Below are 23,032 nucleotides of genomic sequence, written 5' to 3'. Positions count from 1 at the left end.
TCATTCAAAAAATTAAAAAAAAATTTTCTATTTATTTTATTATTATAGTATAAAGACAAAAAAAAATATTACAAATAGTAAAAACAAATCTATGAAGTAAATATATCGTATATGAATGAATACAAATAGATTTAAATAATATGAAACTGCATAAGCATATTTGAAATCATAAATAATTTTTAATGCTTATGAATGATAAAATTATCTTTTAATTATTAAAAATGATAAAATATTGGTATTTCAGCTCAATTTAGGAATAAAGTAAGAATTTTGAAGATATAATTATTTTTCGATTTCTTGCGAAATGTGATTATTCCAACATGTTGCAAAGCATGATATCCTCGGAAGTCTTATGAAAAGATAGATTATCGGCCAGCCGCGAAAAAGACACCTAATTCTTGAGTCTTATCATTATTTTACATATTATAATCATAAACATGACAAATTAATGGCTGAGATTAAAAGCAAATGTAAATAGCATAAAATATTTCATTTATCGAATAATTTATCAAAGAATTATGCCAGAAAGATCTTTAGGATGTAGGAAAATTAGAAGCAAGTAATAAGAATGTAAATTGAAAGATATAGAAGTCAGATATAACACTACGTTATGCTCCAGCTCCTAACATATAAAGGATATATTATGTCAGTTGATATTATATACTTCAAATTTTTACCTCAATTAATCAATACTCTTTAATGAATATTAACCTTTAGCACTTGGATGGTGACTTTCACTCACCATTCAAGAAGGTGCATCATTTTGAGGTTTTATTTATTTATTTAATTTTGATTGTTAAAAATACCTGCAGAAGAAGATGCAAATTAATTAAATGGAAGTTTTTAACTTATATATATATATATATATATATATATATATATATATATATATATATATATATATACTTTTCGGAGCAATGAATTATTGCGAATTACTTTTTCAAATTCAATGGGTTAAGAATAAGTAAAGCAAAACTAAATGTCAAGTAAGAAGAAATTGAACAGCAGAATAAAAAGTAGACATCATACGCAAAATAGAAGAAAATTATTTAATGTCAGGTAGCTTTTTGGAATACAGGTTATTTTTTAATTCATTTCTTTTAAGTCAGAAAGAAAAATCATGACTTTCCAGCCAAAGAAAGAAGGCTCATTTTTAACTCCAAATTTTACAAACGCATAGGTTGAGAGAGAAAAAAAAGTTGCATTGTTATGTAATTGTCTCATTGGGCCACTATTTGCCATTATACAATTGTTTTATTCCAAGTTTTTACATTGAGACAATAAGAAGAAAGAGAGATCAAGATTTTGTCTAATAGTTACTTAATGCAAAAATGCTCATGCCTTTATGTTCATTAATCACTAAATCTTCATTATCGTCGACTTTTTTCTTATCCTTTTATTCTACATGCAAAATAAAATAGATATGCTTGCACACATTCTAATTGATGGTGGGATCAACACAGCTACGAAAATTAAATATGAATACAAGGATGATAATTCTTGCATCGAATTGGGGAGTAATAATTTCAGCTTTTCTTTTGAAATTGTTCATGATGAAATTGATTTCAAATTCCTTATGTTATTTTCGTTAGCATAAACTTTTTTTTAATTTATATCTTCCTAAGTATATATGTCTGTAATGACATTTTTTAATTTAAATTCAAATTGGTTCCCTAATTTTTATCTTAAATTAGTCCATGTTAATTTAATTCTATTCGAGTATTCTCACATTTTTGTTATCCAATTCTTCCCACCTTTTATTTAATTATTATTAACACGCGCTCCAGAAAAGTGATGACTTATGCATTTTCTGACCTCCCCCCTCCCAAGGGAAGGGACAAAAATCCCTATAACTCACCCATACTTTTCAAAAATACCTTTTTTTTTTTTTTTTTTTTTTTTTTGCCTCATAGCGGCTTTGGCTTAGAAAAGACCAAACACATTATTAGTATAATTCCTTTTTCTTTTATTTTTTATTGTCAAAATTTAAGCTACCAATTTCTAAAGTCTTTAGAAAGCATAGATTCAGACTATTTTCCACAAATGAAATAAGAAAAAAAAGTTCCACTTTTGTATTGTTTTCGTCTTCTTCCTATGATTTAAAATTTCGAGGTCAGTTCCGAAATACCCTTTGCGATGCCTCGAAACGGGGTGCTAAAATTGTTGAAGTTGTACAGTAGGTACATAATCTTTCTAAATAGACAGATGAAGAAACATATTAAAATTTTAATCGAGTTTACTGTAAAACATTGAAGGCTTATTTCCGAGTATATCGGAAAAAATAAACACCATTTAATATTAACTTTATCTTAAGCAATTTCAGTAAACATTTCAATCTTCTTACATATTAGAGTCCCTTGGGGTGGGGCATCTCGTAATTGTGGATAAGAAGCTTCCAGTATAGTTTCGTATACCCTTGAGGGTATACGAAAGGGTGGGGGTGGTTACATCCCATCGATGATGGGACGTACTTCCTTAGGGAAGGGTTGTACCGTGGCCGGTGATGGAGCCCTTAGGACTCACCCTCAGTTCCCACCAATGTTACTGTCCCGGCGGTCCGGTCTTTCAATTTTTCCGTGTGCTTTCGGACAGGTTGGAGTAGTCAGTCTATGATTCTTACATATTCGAAGATCATCGAAATCACGAATTTCAAAGACTTGCCTCACATATAAATCTAATTCAACGTAAATCTGTCAGCAAATATTTTCATCTTTGTATGGTGTAATAATTTGAAGAGGTAAATGACCCCTTGAGTGCCATATAAGCTATTCGGCAACAGATTCAAGTCTTGAGTTTTGTCAGTATTATTTTCATAGAAAAGCAAATCAAGATATTTTTTATGGTTTTATTTTACTATAAAACCAAATCAAAGATTGACTGATCCTCGATTGGTGTTGAAAATCAGGGATCAGTCATCTAATTACATTGAAAATTGATTTTAGTAATGATCTGTTTGTTAAATTCGCTTGTTGTAAAGTGGGTTAAAATTACTATAGAAAAAGAACAGATTGCAAACATCGAGGTCTTTCAGTGATTAATTAACTGTTTAAATTAAGTTTTGTAACTATCTTTCGGTCTCAACAATATCCACCCTATCTTGAAGCTCTTGAGACGGATTTCATAAATTTGTATCATGATTAAATGTCGATGACGCCAGTCCAGATACATTCCTCATTATCTGATCATGGTTCGAAATTACGAAATTCATTTTCAAAGAGCTCTCAAGCTGTTTCGAAACAGGAATTATTATAAATATAGCTAACTCATTCAAATTATCAGCGCTATTCAAAAAAAAAAAAAAAAAAAAAAAAAAAAAATCGCTAGATCCCGAAATAGCTCTAATGTTTTTTTTTTTTTTTTCAAATGAGAAGTTATTATAATTAAACTGAACCTAAACGTTGAAGATTTCTAACAGAATCGAGGTTTTAACAACAGAAGAACACTGATTGCAGACAAAATTCCATCAAAAATCTGTTGTGTATACCCACCACTGGGTGTCTAACATTTTAAAAGCGCTGTCCTAAAATAGCCCTCATTTAACTAAAACATAATTCCTGCTTTGGTTTGGTTTAGTTATATCAACGTCCTGTTTTTAAGCAACACTAGGGCTATTTTGGGACGGAATTTTGAACGTGGTCATATGACGAGGAAGATACCTGAGCTGGCTTCCCTATCAACTAGCTTCCACATCACGCCACACCAGAGGGAGGACGTTTGGCCCCGACGAATTTAGCGGGAAGCCAGGCCCGCTTACACGTTCTTCGGTAGAATCGACTTTCGAACCTGAAACTCTCTAGTTCCGAAGCCAGGCCTTACCACCTTACCACCAGGCCACCGCAGCTCCCTTAACATGATACCTACAAACAAAGAACTGAAAGACACTGCATAGTTTTAGCGCATTTGCAAACATTTGAAAGTGACTACCACCTTCCTATGTAAAATACTTTATAATTTACTTATAAATTCAAATAAACTGGATGTTTTATTTGTCAGTAATTAATATTTGTTTGGTACTTCTTTTCTACGCATGCATTATCTATTAAGGTCACATTATTATTATTATTTTTTTTTGGTCATAAAGTCCGTGAGTTCAGAAGTGACCACTTTAAAATTATGTATGAAACGTTCAGTTCATATTTATGATAAAAAATTATCTATATAATGAATTGAAAAGAATTTTTTTTTTGTCCACATTATTGGTGAAGAACACATTTTGTCCTGCACTCTTTTGACATTAGGGGGTAACGGCTTTTGTTGCCAAAAATCCATTCTCATCCCATTTCAATCAATCAATCACATTTTGTCCACATTGTTTTGCTCTGTTTGCAGATCCAGAAAATGGAGCAAAAGCTTGAACTTGGCTAAACTGCGCCAAATGTTAAGGAATAACATAGACGCACGGGAGTAACATTCATCAATAGAGTATCAAATTAATGACATTGGCTTCGTAAAATGATTCACTTTTAAAGCCAATTAGTTACAGATTATGCTGATTATGATATTTAATAGAACTGGAATCTTCCTTAGTATGTGTGATAAGTGTATACCATCTACTTAGTTAAATGTTGAATTGCATAAGTTTATTTAATATTGTAAGATAGTGAAAGAACATTAAACAAGAATTTCAGGGGAAGTTGAAAATATAATAATTTTAATTGGAATTGTAAGTACAAAAGTAAACGCAACAAGATTATAGATTGTGCATGTCTTAGGTATTTGATGTTTTATACAGTGTTTTATTCGTAAAAAAGACTGAACTAACATACTCTGAATTTCGTAGAAAAGATTTAAACAGACTCAATGGCATCAGTAGTGAAAAAGCCTTTGCCCAAAAGCCTCAGCAACTATATTACATTCATCAAAGAAATGACAGATTACATTAGAGCATTGCAGCAATTCGTTTCCGAACTTCTGCCAAAACTTGACGAAATTAAACGAACGCTGCTGGAGAAGAAGTCCGCCGTGGAAGAGCTCCAAAAGTATTTGAAACCAAGAAAATCCAAAAATAAATTTAAAGCCAAAACTTTTCGTTCCTCACGTGCAAGAAAAGGACCAATGGAAGACTTAAAACAACTTGGACTCAGTGTGTTTGCTGCCATTCAGATGAAAAGGAGATCGGAATTTTTGATACGCCGAATTCTGGGACTTATTGGCACATGGAGTTCTCCAGGTATTGTTACAGATTTGCTTAATAATTCTTAATGGAACATTGACTATCGCTTGAATCTTATTCCTTGAAATAGATTCAATTTTAAGCTGCAAAATAATTGTTTATTACTGTGTATAAAATTATCCTTTGTTATGCTTGCGATTTAGGTTGTTACGATATTTCATTCCTACATTATTGAGTTTTGCTATTTATTACATTATATAGCTATATATAAATTTTCATTTTCCATCCTATTCTGTAATATTATTGCCCCTGTTAAATTTGCAGTAGTACATATGTGTATGAACATGCATGTGTTATTTACTTATAGAACGATTAAGTTAACAATTTCTGATCAATGAGGCTTTATAATTATTTTAAAAGAGAAAATGCTAACAACAACTGAAAAGTTTTAAAGGTATTTTTAAGATTATTTACATTTATTATACAAATCAATTAATTAATTTCGAGTATTTGAGAATTATTGTAGGAAATTTAGTTGCTTATTCTTGATAATTGTCAAACCAGGAATAAATCTGTGAGTTTTAATAAATGTCTATAGTAAAAACAACCCAACGAATTCAAAAATTGTTTTCCTTCATGTGTGTAAATGTTTTATCAAAGTTCAATGATACTGTATTTTAGCCATTAAAGCAAAGAATTTTAGAAAATAAAAAGGCTTAGATTGAACTTAAATTTTATTTATTTTTAAATTATTTGATTAGAATATTAGCTCCTCGTATTGAAAGAGGAAGTTTTGCAACTGTCAAAAAACAAATTGAGGTCAAGATTTTAACGAATTTTCTCGTTTTAGATCTTCTTGACTCCGAAAATTAAATTTTGGAATTGTCTATCTGTTAATAAGATAATTCAAAGCCTTTTTGATGATTAAAATTTGGATCTTTACACCAAATTTGCACTTTCTATCAAATTTTGAACGAAATCATTAAAAGGAAACTGCCTTTCCAGCTTATTACTAATCAAAAAGAGCTTAATAGATAAAAATTGGTGCATAAATTTAACATTTAAAGTGCACTGAATTTGAAACCAAATCCTTGAAGAGTTTTATACTTTTGTATAAAAGTTTAAAAGTCGGTTTATACTTTTGTATGGATATAAACCGATAATTAAAAAGCTCAAAAATTATGGTAAATTAAATTTGGTTCTCAATTTTAGCATCTGAAATGTATATCTATCAAATTTTGGAACGCATCTATCAAAGGGTTGTTATGATTCTATCGGTCTTTATTTTCACAAATAGGAAAGAGCGAGGATTGAAAAATGCAAGGATTTAATTATATGGATTTAGTATGAGATTTTATGCCATCAATTATGTTATATCAAATTTTCATTCCCACTATTTGAAGGAAAGGCGTCCTAAAACCAAATAGCACAAAATGCCGAACAACATGGTTGCGAGATCTACATGATGTTGTCGGACTTTCAGAATATCGGACAACATCGTGAAGATAATATATTGATTTAATGGAGAATCTTTAATATCTTGATTTAATGGAGAATACGTATTCGATTATCTTGCACTTCTGTTTTAATCGCAGCAGCAGTTAATGTTTCAATCGCATACCAGCAATTAATAGTCAATTATCTCACGCTATAACGCTCTTTCGTAATTATTATTCGTCAGTGGAATGCGGTTAAGAACATTTCGAGAATACCACACTTGCTAGTTGCATTTTGAGCGCAAAAATCTTGCACGATATTTCAAATAATGAATAACGTAGTAAGGATAATTGGCGCCTGTAGTATTAGAATTTTTCATTCCATTTTCGCGATAGCTGTTGATTCGAGTCGAAAGAAAATTTTCTATATTTTTTTCATCTGAATCAACTTTATTTAGACAAGTGCCCGAGCACCAATTATCCCTTAGCATTTTATTACTTGGAAGATGGAAGCCAGTGGCATAATGACTGAAAGACAAGGGAGGAAAGAGGGGGGGGGGAGAGTATCCCTGGGAGCTACAACGATAGAGTGCCGTAGGGACGAATTTCAATTTTTAAAATGAAATAGCATGCAGAGGCTAAAGAAAAATCATGTCCTGGGAATCTATCTATATGTATTAAATTGTTAATTTGTGAAAACATTTTGCTATTGTATGAATAATAGGCATCTATTATTTTTGTTATTCTTTTAATGGACTCCTAGCTATATCTTGTCTTCGGGATCGGATGCTCATATTCAACACTCGATTTCTGCTTCCATGAAATCTAAGGTAAAATCTAGTCGATGGTCCAATATCTTTTCACTTGAATGGTAGGGAAGTACGTTAACACTTTCAACGCTACCAACGAGATATCTCGTCTTTCAGATACTTCCAATTACAGGTTTCTGTGGGCTAAAATTTATCTCTTATGCCAGTTTGAAAAAAGTAAAGGCATTCTTCAGATATGTATTAGAAATTTTGATCTATCTAAACTGGCATAAGAGACAAATTTTAGCCCACAGAAACCTGTAATTGGAAGTATCTGAAAGACGAGATATCTCGCCGGAAGAGTGGAAAGTGTTAAAGAGGGCATCATCCAATCTGTCTGGAATTATGAGATCTGTATGAAAATCGCCATCTTGGTTGGTTTTTCAAAAAGAAACTTGAATTCAATTTAAGAATATTTTATAAGCTTTCCTATCTCTCCACGTTTTTTGATCCGATTACACAACATCACAAATGAATTTATTTTATTGCAAATTACTACGAAGACTGATCTCAGAAATTTATAGAATAATAATTGCTTTTAAATACATACTTTTATTAGTAAATAAAAATAAGTTTTAAGAAATATTTTCAACTATCAATTCTTAATATTTAACTTAATCTAATGCAATTTAAAAATATTTCTACCATCAGACCCTGAAATGAAGTTTAAAAAAGTTGTAATCAAACCTTAAAATTTAGTCGTAATTGAAGTTTAAGTTCGTTGATTAAAAGTTAATGAAATTTTGAAAATGTTAAAATTCTCTATCGAAGCGTATTGTTGTGGAAGACATAAGTGTACGAAATTCCGAAACTCCAGCATATAAGGAATTGAGTAGAAAATCATTTAAGTAATTTCCTTCTTAGGAACCTTAAACAAGCCAAATTAAATAAAAGTGGAAGATATTACTTTCTAAAATATCACTCATTTTTGGAAAATTAACAAATGTGTATGGTCATTTCGATCTAAAATTATTAAATATATACTACTTGTTTTATTAAATCTTTTAACAATAACAAAAGAAAATGCCTTTAATGTCTGATTATTTAATTTTTTCATGTAAATAGATTTTATTTCATAAATAATTATGAGTTTGATTATTTAAATTTTCCCATCATTGGAACGCTTGCGAGATCTCTTCACTTTCATATATCGTGAGCTATAACATAAAAAGTTTGGAACATTCATAAGAATAGGACGGTAAATATCTACCCCTATCTTCAATAACAATGAATCACTACATTCTTCTTAAATCTGCTTCTTTCCTTCCTTTCTTTCTAGACCACCCATGAAGCTACAGGAAGCAACAGGTGCAGATTTTAGAAATTCCGAGGATTTCTCAACAAAGGCGGTACAGTGGTGTTCTGAACACCTCTTGCGCATGCTTCATAATTAAGGCGGGTTTCATAGTTGCAAGCGAATATTTTCACTATATTTTTCCGTTTAAAAATAATTCTTCATAATACTGCAACCTATTTGCTATCCAAAATAGGCTCGAAACAAAAGTATAAAGCAATAGAAATAATTATTTCTAGTGATAATTGACGGTGATATCCAGCGCTTACCTATCTAAATATTGGTTGAAAATATTTTCTAAGATTTTTTGCTGGCGCCATCTATCGACAAAATAATTCATATTTCAACATTGTATTGTATCTGGAAACAGATTTATTTGATTATCTGGAATTTGAATCGCTCTCAAAATATGAAATTTTCTTTTCATAAGAATTGATAAACTAACTGATAAGTCACTTTTATATTACTTTTTGATTTTTGAAAATATACGCCTCCAGAAATAACCGAAAATATTAGACAATAAAGGTAACAGGGTTTGTTGTGACCAAATTAGAATTTTTTTATTGTTTACGGTGTTATTTGTATTGGTACTATATATTTTCAATAATTAATAAAGTGCGTATTTTAATTATGAATTTAACTTAAATTAAATAACCATTAGTAGGATCGATTCTTTATGCTAATCTGATATATGAATTAATGCCAGTATACAAATGAATATTTTGGGAAAACTATTGACAGATAATTTGCAATTATATTACATATGTTAATAATTGATAATAGAAGTTAATTGACAAGGATTAACTTAATGTCTATATTATTAACATTGAAACAAGACAAATTTCACTTCGTTGTAATTCTATTTTCAGATTTCCTAAAAATTTAAAAATAATTTGTAGCAAAATCTCAAGCTTTGTTTTATAATCAGATATTCCAAGAAAAATAAATGTATAATCCAATCTTAACCCTTCCTAGGGCTGTAGGAAGTATGCCTCCCACCAAATTTATCAATCTTTGTATGAATTTATGTAGGTTAGCATAAGTTCTGGCAAATTTTTTTAGAAAGACATAAACTTAGATGCTTTAGTCCTTTATTTTACACAAAAGGATGTCTTTATTTGATACTTAATTATTAATTAATCAAATTAAATTTATCTAATAAGCTAAATAAATCCCTTTTCTTATTCTAATTTCAAGCCTAAAAATATTTTAATATGACTAGAAAAAAAGGGCAATTTAAAGGGTTAAAATTTAGAAATCAGCTTGTTAGTCATAATATTTTCCCCCAACTTAAAAATACGTTAAAATTTATTTTAAAAAAATACCCCAATAACCTTTTTCTTTTATAATGAACTGAAATGATTCTCATAGTTCAGTTAATGTTTTTGACTAAGAATATTTTCGTCTATAAGATAGAACTCTTTTATAGAAGTCCCGTAGCAAGGCTTAACTGATTTTATATTTTTTTAAAGCTTCAAAATATCCTGATGCATATTTGTATAAATAACTTAAAAAAATCAATTTAAAAAATTTAATGTCATTATTGAATTAATTTATTAATTATTAATTTGAATAAATAAAATTTATATATAGCACCTAATTTTGTATTAAACCAAAGCAAAACATGTTAAATATTGATATGTCAGAAATTTCTTAATTTGGCTAATTTTGATATATACAAAAGAGGATAGAGAAAAAAATTTGTCTCTTAAGTTGTATTATTTACTAGATTAATATTTACTAATTTAATATTATTAATATTTACTAGTTTAAATAAATGTAATATTTATATTTATTACTTTCAATGTTTATTAATATTTATTAGTTTCAAAGTTTATTAATATTTACTATTTTAAATAAATATTAATAAAGGAAACTGAATGGCATAATGACTTAGAAAATTGATCCATTCTTTGAATTCAAAAGAAAAATCGTTATTGTAAAAAAGTTATATGGATTGAAATAGGTACAACTTAACAACTTAGGGAAATGTTGACAATATGCGCAATTTAGTGAGTTTAAAAAAAAATAAAGAATAACTTTAGGTAGAAATTAAAATTTTAAAAATCATTTTTCATTTTTATTTTATTAAAAGAAACATAATATTATATCAAACATTATAAACTCTTCATAAAACGCATTTTTGTAAATTTTTTAAATGTAGTATTCCAGTAAGTATAGCATTCATGTAAACATTATAAACTCTTCATAATGCTCAATTCTTCAAGTAAAATATTCATTTTTTTTTCTTCCGGGAAAAATTTCGATGTTAAGGTAGATAAAAACAGACCATTATATTTTACTATCTAAATGGATCCATATTGCAAAAAATCTGACATTTTTTACGAAAATTTTTTAGCATTAGATGAATACATTCAAATTTTCCCTCTCATCTTCTAAGTCTTTATTTTCACAAACAAAATCTATATAAGTTCAGCATCGATATGTTGTAGTCCGAGGTATAGTGTATATTTCGTCGAAAGTATCGTAGTAGAATATTGCTTTAAAGATCTTATATTTTTATGCAAGAACAGGGATCACATCTCCATGCATATCTGATCACTTGGTATCCCCTTCTCCTATCATTTTCAGTTTGTATTATAAAATATTCAATAACTGTTGGACTTAGTTCCCCTTTCAATTTGGTAGGGCTATTTTGTTATGTACAAAGTGCAGGCTAAAGCTTCTTCGATAACGGAGTTTCCAAGGTAAAAAAAAGGACTTTGAAAACTTCAAGTAAAATATTCTTAGTACGCATTTCTTATCCGAGGAAAAGAAAAATAGTTTTTTGCTTACCTAAAAGTGGATGATTCTTTATGATAGATATCTCTTAAACCATTGAAACTTTGAACGTAAATAATAGATCCTGGATGAGAGTTAGAAGAGCAAGTTTCTTGAACTATTTTTTTGCCAAGCATAACACTCTTGGGAGATAATTTTCGTATAGGCTTACACTATCAAAAAATGGGTTGCAATAATAGTATTGTGTCGGCAAGGTTGCCAGATTTGGCATGAAATGAGCTTTGTAAATATTCCACTTTTGGCCATTTTAAATAATATTTTCAAGCAAGTTTGAATTTAGAAGATATGTAATTCAACATATGAATTGCATAAGAAGCATACATAAATAATACTATATATAAATAAAAATTAGTATATTGGCCTTAACATTAAAGTTTGACCAATATCAAATATTGAAAACAATCGATCCTTCCTTTGTTCGATTCCTTTCATTATAGTACGAAGTTAAATTTAAAACATACCATCTGATGTAAGCACATAAAAAAGTAATGGCGAGAATGCTTTATTAATTAACCATCATCTATTTGTTTGTATGGAAACTTGAAAAACTGGAATAAAGGTGTATAATTTCTCGTAAGTACAAAATAAAAATCAAAGTTAAAAAGTAGAAATATGCTCCACTTTAAGTATTTTCTACTGTGTATATTAATCAATAATACATTGGAAACCAAGACTATGAAATTGTGCAATCAACCTTTCTCAGATTCATTAACAGATGGCACCACTCACATTGAACCAAAATTTATATTTTTTTATTGTTATATGATAATTAAATTATGAAAACTTTATAATATTACAATGTAAATCAAAATATAGAAATATACAAAATTCAAATTTTTTAATTCATCAGGAAGTGAGTATAATTTAGAGAAAATAATTCAATTACTATAAACAGGAAACTAATCAAATTAAAGTATTCATCTATAATAATTTTTCAGCGCTCTTTTAATAGACCAACAATACATTTATAGAATTATTTTGCACTAGTTCTCTTGCCATTTTTTTTTGTTTTAATTAGAATACTTGTAAAATAAATATAATTATTTAGTGTATGGTGTATAATGAATGTGCAAGGGGAATATGATGGATATACAGAGGCCATATGATTGTTATACAAGGGCGGACTAATGAATACAAAAAAAGCATTTCTTTTTCCAATAATACAAAAAAAAAAAAAAAAACATGCATATGGAAACCATTTTTTTTGTTGCTATTTTTAGATTGAAAGCAAATGGTGCTAAAGAATATATAAGAAGGAAACAAACATTTGGTAAAAATGTTCATTTACTTTAATACTCATAATCTTAAAAGTAATGCTTATCAGAATTTTGTTTCTTAAACATTTTTGTATTCCGTTTTTACATATATATTTTCTAAATCCAATTCCTTTGAGCTATTGTTTTTTATTAAGACTGTTTTTATTCCTGCTAAGACGTTTTTAATTTGATATATCTATAGATTTTAGTACCTATATTTCAATGACTATTTAATTTTCTCTTTGGTTTAGGGTTAATGATATTATATCTAATACTTTTTATCTGCTTCATACAAGACTGCACACATTAAGAGTATCAAATATTCGGTATCAGTTTTTGGATTCGATTGATAATTCCATGATCTCATTTGTTTTCGAGCAGATTGATGTAGTATCAGCTGGTCGAAAACAAAAGAAATTCTGGAATTATCAATTGTTAACTCAACTAATTATATTGATTAACAATTATTACTCAATTAATTGTACTGATTTAATACATTGCTGTCATGTACATCAGATTGATATATAGGTCAGCAATGTATTAATTCAGTATAATCTAGCCACCGCTCTGCCTCGGCGATGATATTAGCATGCGAGATTTTTTTTTTAATTATGTATATTTTATCACCAGTCATCAGTGCCCTTTACTGTGTTTAATGCACATACCACCTGAAGAATCTCTACTTTCCTAATCTCTCTGTATACTAATTGCGTCAAGAAAGCATTTTCTTTCCTCACCTAATCCATCCGTCATTCATTGTCAAAACCAATGCCACCGGCACTTTGTAATTAATCCCAAGATAGAATCATTTTCATTTCGTATTAGTTAAGAGTCTCGGCGCAAATGCAAGAACACAACTCATTGAATACTTCGTTTCATTCGGAAGGGAAAAGAATCGATTATCAGGATCAACAAGTACCTGATACAGCAAAACCGGTTATCAACCCATCCTTACTTGGACAACAATTCCGTCAGTAAAGGAATAAAATGAAAATATTTCTATCAGCTATACAAAACTTTTTTACGTAAACATTGCGTTTTATTAGCTTCGTGATTGGTAGATAGCGAGTCATCTGACCGATGGCATTTCAGGTTTGTTATGCCAGTATTATTTGATGAAAATTGTTATTACGTTGTAATAAGTATTTATATATTGCACTTCATGGTTAAATGGTGACAAAAAAGGAAAAACAAAGCTTTAACCAACACCAAATTGATAGCAAGTGAGTTTAAAATATTATTTATTAATTCTTTTAGGTACACCGTTTGTGGCAACACAAAGGAATAGCCTTCTGGTTTGTTCCTTTTTTTGGAAAGTAAATTTTTCATCAAATTTAAATTTTTAAGCAATCATCAAATACCTTAGAAATACATGCTCTAACCCTTCATTGATTTTTAAAATAGTAATAGGGCATCCAGCGATATCAAATGAAGAAAAAATGCAAAAAAAGACCGAGAGAGAAAATTTGGAAATTTGAAAAGAAAAGCTTATCGTGTAGCTACTAAGTTGGCAGCAAAATATGGGAAAATTGATTCAATATTTAGATAGTGGAGGAGTGCAAAAAAATGCTCTCAGTGGGGGGTGGGGGGTGCTTCCAGTTCTGAATCGGAAGTAGGTCGATTGGAAAAGGTTCTCATCATGGAAAGATTCCAAAATTGCACGAATAGCCAATGGAGTTTAAAAAATCTGCTAATTGGAACTGATGAATATCAGGTACAGTGTTTGGACAACATCGGGATTGACGAGCGAAAGCGAACAGGGATCGAATCCTCCAAGTCTCCATTATATAGCATGCATTATCGCTTTACGTGATATATTATCCAGATAGACTCCCTGATTTAAAATAGACATTTGTGTTTTTATGACGATGCTTGTATTGTAATGAATTCTTACGCTCTTTATAACTCTTAATATGAATCAGATTTTAGTGCAAAAACTGCATATTAAATTTCATTCGTCTAATTGGCTCTGCTGTTGGTCAGATGTTTTGTTGATTCCACAGCATTGTTTCATGCCCCTCCAACTATAACTTACTTGTTATTTAAACAGTGTAATGAGCATAAAGGAGGAGAGACATACAAAGACGTGCATGTGCTATCCATCGCTGTGACTGTCATCCAAATTGTTTGGCGTCTGACATTTATTGATCAAAATTTGGTAAGGGGATTTTGATGTTGGATAAAAAAAAAAAAAAAAAAAAAAAACCGAGAGCAATACCGCTGGGGGTACTGGATTAGGAGTGATCGTTCTCTGATTCAGGTCTAAATTATGATCTGTGGATGAGTGAATGAAATGCGTGAACGAAATCCGCCCCGTAAAAAGGATTGTGACGTGTGCGTAGCTAAGTCGTACTTTTGGCTCTAGATGGCGCTATTGAAAAAACAAGTGACGCACACTTGGTTTAAAATGACTGACTTCTAATTTGAGTGGGCTTGTCTATGACAAGTGCCATCAGAGAAAAGAACAACAAAAAGCCGGGAATAATGAGCTGGTTGAAATCCAAATGGGAAATAGTATTCGATTAGTAAGAAAACTATCAAAGAGAAACCGAAAACTTATGCTAATCTACATAAACCGACTTAACTTTGTTTGTGATTACAAAATTCAGAATAATAATAATAAACTTTACAAAAAAAAACACAAAAAAAAGTCGCTAGAAATGAGGACATAAATAATAAATAAAAAAAAATGAAATCTACGATCTAAAATTTCAAGTTATCATGCGAGAACATTATTATTTTTTAAGTCATTATTTGTTTTAATTAATTTAAGTCATTAACCAGTTCAAACCGGTTTACGAGAGCTCAAAACTTTTTTGCCTGTCAAGAAAAAATTGAAAATGAAAATTGCCATTTATGCTTTATTCATTGCTTCCGCGATTTCGAGCTACAACCCCCTAACCAAAACATCATGTTCTCACATGATAAAAATAAGAACAGGACAAATAAATAAATAAAAAAAAATACAAATACGAATAATCGCTATGTGCAAACACGAAAATAATAGAAAATAAATTTATATGTGTATATTACTACTCTTGGAAAGAACGTTCTTTAAATCTGAGCAGATCTTGATATTCTTCGAGATGCCAAATCATTCTCTAAATTTTCATCCTGGATTTTTGTGAAGAGACAACACTATGAAACCAAACTTGTTCTAGTTCAGATGTTTGCTTGATCATGTGAAAAGAGGAAGTCAGGATATATTCTGTTGCGTAGTGGATTGAAGTGGCATCAAGACTTCCACAAGGGTAGAATGCATTTGGTATCAGATTAAAACGGCGAAGATATGAGAGGAATGGACCATGGAATGTTAAGAAAAGAATATCTTTTCTTTTCCAGTCATTTGAAGATTACAACACTTACTCTCTATATGTTGCGTAAAAGATTTTAAGTTATGAAACTTTGATTCATGAAATAATTGATCCATTTAATGTTTGAGATTGATAGTTTCAGATGTCATTTGAAAGAAAATGCACTAACTATTGAAACAATCAATCCTTTTTGTATATCTATGAGAGCAGGTAGCCAGATTTGGCTCTTGTGCCACAAAATCCAAAACTAACTAACTAACTAACTAACTATGAGAGCAGGATAAAAATTCCTTATTTATAAAGCACTACTTGAAGTGAATTGCTTAACCTTTTAAAGGGCCATTTTTTTTTCTAGTCATATTATGTTAAAGTATTTTTAGGCTTGAAATTAGAATAAGAAAAGGGATTCATTTAGTTTATTAGATAAATTTAATTTGATTGATTAATTAATTTGGTTAATTAATAACAAATCTAGACACATCATTTATTGTGAGATAAAGAACTGAAGTATCTTAGTTTCTTTTTACTAAAAAATTTGTCAGAACTTATGCCAAATTAAATAAATTCATACTAAGATTGATAAATTTGGTGGGAAGCATACTTCCTACGACCCTAGCAAGGGTTAACTCCTTTCATACTCTATCAATTTGATATCTTTCGATCTTATCAATGCTACACCAACTTCGAAGACTACTTACGGATTTTAAATCGACAATTTCACTCCCTGGTGGATTCTACCTCGGAATTCTGGATCTAATCTCATAATGCCTTCTTGTGGCCGACCTTAATTCTCTTAATTAACGCCTGCAGACTTAATCAAAGTTTGAGAAGATTTCCCCTCTCTCCACACAGGAAGGATTACATCACCGGTTCTCTCGCAATTTCGCCAAGTTGCGTCTCAAGACAGGACTCTTCTTTGCTTTCACGCAATTTCCGGTTCCGGACGTGATCAGAAAACTTCCTGTTCTCTAGCGCTTGTTAACCGTAAACATATACATTACGTAAATTAGATAAAGTTTGAAAGTGATTGCAAAATGTTACGTGCGAGGGATCAATCGCTCGAATGATATGCTAATAGATTCAGCTGTTTTTAATTAATTTGAATACTTTGTTGGGGGTAATTATTATGTAACAGATTAATAGTTAATTCTTATCAAGAAAACTTTCAGAGTGAAATTTTTATTTTTATAAGATTGTTTTCTGCCACTATCTACTGTAAACGTTTCTTAAAAGCTGAAATTTAATATTTAAACAGAAAACAATCTTATCTCACTAATTTTTAATGTTGTATAGACTCATTCAAATACAGAAATTTTAAAAGTGGAGTTTTTACTTATGAGTATTTAGTCATTTAGATTACTGATATAGAATATTTTGAAATTTATTTTAATAGTATTGTCATTTTTATTATATAAATATATATCTTTTATAAAGTATATATATCTTTGATCTATAATATAAAGTATTTGATCTAAAGTATATATATCTTTGATCTATAATATAAAGTATTTGATCTAAAGTATATATATCTTTGATCTATAATATAAAGTATTTGATCTAAAGTATATATATCTTTGATCTATAATATAAAGTATTTGATCTAAAGTATATATATCTTTGATCTATAATATAAAGTATTTGATCTAAAGTATATATATCTTTGATCTATAATATAAAGTATTTGATCTAAAGTATATATATCTTTGATCTATAATATAAAGTATTTGATCTAAAGTATATATATCTTTGATCTATAATATAAAGTATTTGATCTAAAGTATATATATCTTTGATCTATAATATAAAGTATTTGATCTAAAGTATATATATCTTTGATCTATAATATAAAGTATTTGATCTTAAGTATATATATCTTTGATCTATAATATAAAGTATTTGATCTTAAGTATATATATCTTTGATCTATAATATAAAGTATTTGATCTAAAGTATATCTAACATTTGGGTATAGCAGTCTTTGTTGTTGCACATCCCATACTGTTTACATTCAGTTCTTACCTTTGGGAATACTTAAACTGTAATGCAAGTATGATTAATGGTTCATTGCATTAATTTAGGAGGTATAATTTTCATCCAAAAGATTTAAAATGTGTAAAAAGGGAAGTCTTTTAAAGTTCTTGTTGAATTTCTTGAAAAATGCTATAAAATACTTATTTTTAAAACTACGTAAAATAGACAAAAAAAAAAAAAATCAATGTAATGAAAATATACCCTGTTAAACTTGAAAAAAAAAAATGTGTTGTTAAAAAGATGTATAAAGCAAGACGCTTCTTGTTTAGAAATTTATCAAACAATTAATTCAGAAATTTGCAGATAATTTAATAAATATATATATGTAATGATATTTTAATATCTAATTTAATCCAAATTTCCTAAATTTTTTTTGCCTAATTCAGCCCATGTCGAGGTCATTCCAAAGTGTTCTCTTGTTTCCCGATTCCATTTCACGTATGAAGCTATGTAAAAATTACTGCGCTATCAGTTTCACTTGTCAAGCGAAAACGATCCCTCCGTTGCCCTTGTCAAAGGTCAACACGTGTATTCAATCGCTACGTGGCCGGAAATCCCATGTTATATAAGAATAGTGATTATTTGTTTCTGCCCTTCCTTACTTCTATTTTTGTGCTGCGCTGTGGCGGACTTACTTTGCCCACGTCTCTGCTTGTAAATAATTCTGCCTTCCCGGTATGGATATTAAAGAGAATTAAAAAATCCGAATCGTCTTCCATGTCTTCAAACCTGCCTTCTACTTTTCAGAAATATGCTTACATATATTTCCCAATTCTTGACTTAAAAATGAAGGTCTCCTTCAATCCAGTCTTGAAATAGTAGAAATTTATCAAATAATTCGTTTAGAAACTTGTGGATTGCTAATAAATATATTTCCAAATTCCTGAAATAAAAACATAGCCCACCTTGAAGCCAGTCTTTAAATAATAAAGTTCGACTGATAAATGACATGGAATTAAAATTTTTTGGTATGTGGAACATTAAAACCTCTATAGAATATTTCTAAATGAATAGAATATTTCAAATTCATTCAATTAAGAACCTCTGAACATATTGAAAAATTATGATACCAAATTTGAATAAAAAATGTATTAGATTTTAATTTGCAATATTTATCGTAAGAAAATTCCACCAAAATTTGGAATTCGTGAAAATCGGAATTAAAGATGTAACATAGTATTAAAATATGTATCATGTAAATTTAAAAACAACTATAACTTCCCAAAGAATAAGCTTTGATTCAAAATTTAAACGGTTTCGTGAAGAAGACTATTCATAAATGAATGGTATTAATAAAAAAAATATTTTTTTTTGTTAAAAAATCGACTTTTTAATGTGCGTTTCTATCTTAAATTGGTGTAGTTTACATATTGAATAAGAGAGTAACGCTACAATACTGCGAGTTACACGACTGATGAGCTAGGTAGATGTGTTTTTAATAATTTTATAATATGGTAATTGACTTTATTAGATTGGTTCATATACAAGGGGTACATAATAGATATAAGGCTATTAAAATAACATAACTTGAATGACTATCACAATTTAATATTTAGAATATTTTTCCTATCAGAAGTCACAAATATCAAATTGTGTATAAGAAATTTAAATGAAAGCAAACATAATGGCATTTCCAGCTAGCAACTAGTCCCCAAAGACGACTACATAGATCGCTATCAACCAAGAGTTTAACTCAGATAAGTCAGAATTTTAACCTAGTGAATTCAAAATTAAAAATTCTTTAAGAATCATCATAATAATTAACAGAATTTCCTTCAACAAAGATCTGAATTGCTTACAAAAATATTGATTGGAATTTTCACTGATATTAACCCTCTGGCTGCGTAATATTTTAAAATTACACTATTTAGATGCGATGTTTGCAAATAAGTTCAAATATTTTTCAAACAAAGTGAACTGATATTATATGTTACATGATAATAATGTGATATAATAAAAATCTGTAATCATAAAAATAAACATACTAAACTGCAAAAAAACGCGGGTTTAGTTAGTTTAGTTATATTAATGTCCCGTTCTAAAGCAAAACTTGGGCTAATTTGGGACGAATCTCGTAATTTTGAACTTCAGCCAGATGACGAGGACTACACCTAAGCTGGCACTACCCTCGTCACACCACACCAGCGGGAGGACGTTTGGCCCGGAAGGATTTAACGTGCACCAGACCCGCTTGCATGAAGGTTCTTCAGTGAAATCGGGTAACGAACCTGAAACCCTCCGATTCCGCAGAAAGAGCATTATAAGCAGCCGGAGGGTTTATTTCGAAATAATAGGAGTCATACAACAGAAACAATTCAAGACTAATGATTTCACTTCAATATGGTTGATCATGAAATCTTATAGGCATGAATTTTATGAATGGTATTTAGAAAATTGTTATTCAAAAATTTTACTTTTTAACAGGTTTTAATATTTTGTTGGATTTCCTTTTACTTTTAAAACATGATTTAATCTTCTTGGGATGGGTTCGACTAATTTTTTTGTGATTTCTGGAGTGATTTTACCCTATTCTTCTTGAAGCACCGATTTTAATTGTTGTTTTGAAGAAATGGTGTGTTTGCGAATTCTTGATTCCAATTCTTGTCAAATATTCTCTATGGGATATAAGTCTGGAGATTGTGGTGGTGTTTTTATTATTTCAGGACAGTTATACAGCAGCCAGAGTCTAACGTTCAAAGCAGTGTGCTTGGGGTCATTGTCCTGGTAGAATTTAAAATCGTTATGAAGGTTCAATTTTCGTCCTGAAGATTTCAAATTTTGCTATAAAATGTCAATATACTTGTACTGATCCATTATACTGTCAATAAAAACAATATTACCAACTCCAGCGGACGACATACACCCCCATACCATAACTCCTCCTCCACCATGTTTTACTGTTGGCACCAAGTTCTGTTTGCGAAATTCTTTCCTGGGTTTTCTCCAGACCAAGATTCTACCATCAGAACCAAATATATTAAATTTACTCGCATCAGCAAATATAACTTTATTCCAGTAATCAGAATTCTTTTTTATGTTGGATTTTGCGAAAGCTAGTCTGAGTTTTCTATTCTTTTCACTTACGAAGAATTTTTTCCTGGCTACTCTACCGTGATATCCAGCAGATCGAATTACTCTTCTAATAGTCTCAGGATTAACAATTATTCCATATAATGCTTGTAAATCCACAGCAACTTTAGGAGCACTCTTTCTTGGATTTTTTTTTTTAATATTTCGAACGATAATTCGCTTTATTCCATTGATGATCGGCCAGGTCTTCTTTTATCCTGAATAATATGATTCTTTTTATATCGTTTAACGATATTGAAAACTGTTGAATGACTCAAGTTAATTGTTTCAGCAGTTTTTCTAATAGATTTTCTACGTTCAATATGCAAATTAATAACTAATTTTCGAATTTCAGGTGAAGTTTCTTTTCGTTTAGCATTCATGACTGCACAGAGATAAAAAACACAAAAATTCCAAAACAAACTGGAGAGAAATACTGCAGACGATTTTATAAATTATTGCCAATTGCTTTTGAGTAAAAATAAAACCACCAAAAATATTTTTATTGCTTATTTCAGACGATTTTTGTTGCATATCTAATGGTGTCCCATCACTTATGTGAGCCATTTTTTGCACCGTTCTAAACAATTGTATTTTTATTAAATTAATATTTTAATATTTTGACAAAATGTATTTTATGCAATAATTGTTACTAAATTTAAGTATGAAACACACACCCAAAAAATTTTTAAACATGTTTTTTTAATTTATTTTATTACAGTTTCCTTTTGTAAAGCACAAGTGTCCCATCACTTTTGTGAGACACTGTATATATAAACAACCATAGAAATTTCTAAAAAACATTTTGAGCATATACTATTTTTCAAAATATAGCTTTTGCAACTTAATTCGAAGAATCTGTAATTAACGCCAATTATTGAAATTCTTCTAATTTAAAAAGAAACATATTACTCGTACGAAATTGCGATAAACCGATAATTACGACAATTAAATTCAGTATGATTATTTAAGGAATGGTTAATTAAGTTGACATATCAAAAATGATATTGAATTTCTACAGTTAATAGAATAAATGAGCTATGATTCAATAAAAACAACTTTTATTCATCCACGGAATACCAAAAAGGCTTACCATAAATTTTATTAAAAGATTGTCTGGAATCTCTTGCCTATGGTTAGATTAAATTACTGTTGTGACCCTGTAATTTCTGAAAATGAAATTGAGCGTTAACATCTAAACTCTGTAATAAATAAATTCCTGTAATCCGTTAATTACAAAGCCTAATCGAGTCAAACCTTCCTTCAAGAAAAATGCACACGACCAGGACATCGCAATCCTCAAATTATCGGGGGCGCGTCTTTCCCGGGCTCGTTTATCCGGAAATCTCTTAATCCACTCAGAGGCGGGTCGACCCGTCTATTAAATTCACTTCCTTCCGCCCCTCCTATCTCGGATTAATTCAATTTCTATGAATTAATGGAATAGCCCGGGAAGTTCTCAGGCGCCGGATTCATGGCCAAGGAAATGGAGAAGCTGAGATGGAGGCTGATAAACATCGATATTACGCTGAATCGATGATTGATGGTGAATCGTTTTTCCGTCCATTCTATCGTTTCCATGAAGGGTAATGGAATTTATCTTTTTTGATTTATTCATTGGTTGTTTTGTTCAGTCAGGTGTGGGATATGGGACTTGATTTGCGCTATTAGGGTTAAAAGAAGTGATTGGTTTTAGGAATGCTGATGCTCATACGTAGACAGATATTCTAAGATACAATAAGTAAAAGAATTAAGGCTTACAATAATTTACTTTTATTACGAAAGTGGACTTTAGTACAATATTAATGGATCTTACCCCATTTATCTTATGCTCATTTAGACTTACTGGGCAATTTAGTTTCTATTTGTATTTCCATATATATTCTAAAGAAAAACTGTTAATGAAAA

At 29.8% G+C, this 23,032-nt stretch overlaps 1 protein-coding gene across 1 annotated transcript in view; it reads left to right on the top strand.

The window, feature by feature from the left end:
- Positions 1 to 4,553: 4,553 nt before the first annotated feature.
- Positions 4,554 to 23,032, top strand: part of LOC129957698 (uncharacterized) — a 116,994-nt gene continuing 98,515 nt past the window's right edge. Inside the window, exons 1-2 of the mRNA XM_056070159.1 lie at positions 4,554 to 4,663; positions 4,781 to 5,170. Coding sequence (XP_055926134.1) covers positions 4,801 to 5,170 — 370 coding nt within the window. The 5' untranslated portion in view covers positions 4,554 to 4,663; positions 4,781 to 4,800. The remainder of the gene's footprint in view (positions 4,664 to 4,780; positions 5,171 to 23,032) is intronic.

This window comes from Argiope bruennichi, chromosome 11, assembly GCF_947563725.1.
Source record: "Argiope bruennichi chromosome 11, qqArgBrue1.1, whole genome shotgun sequence".
Lineage (NCBI taxonomy): Eukaryota > Metazoa > Arthropoda > Arachnida > Araneae > Araneidae > Argiope > Argiope bruennichi.
Note: the sequence above shows the minus strand (reverse complement) of the source record. Positions and strands in the feature narration are given on the sequence as shown.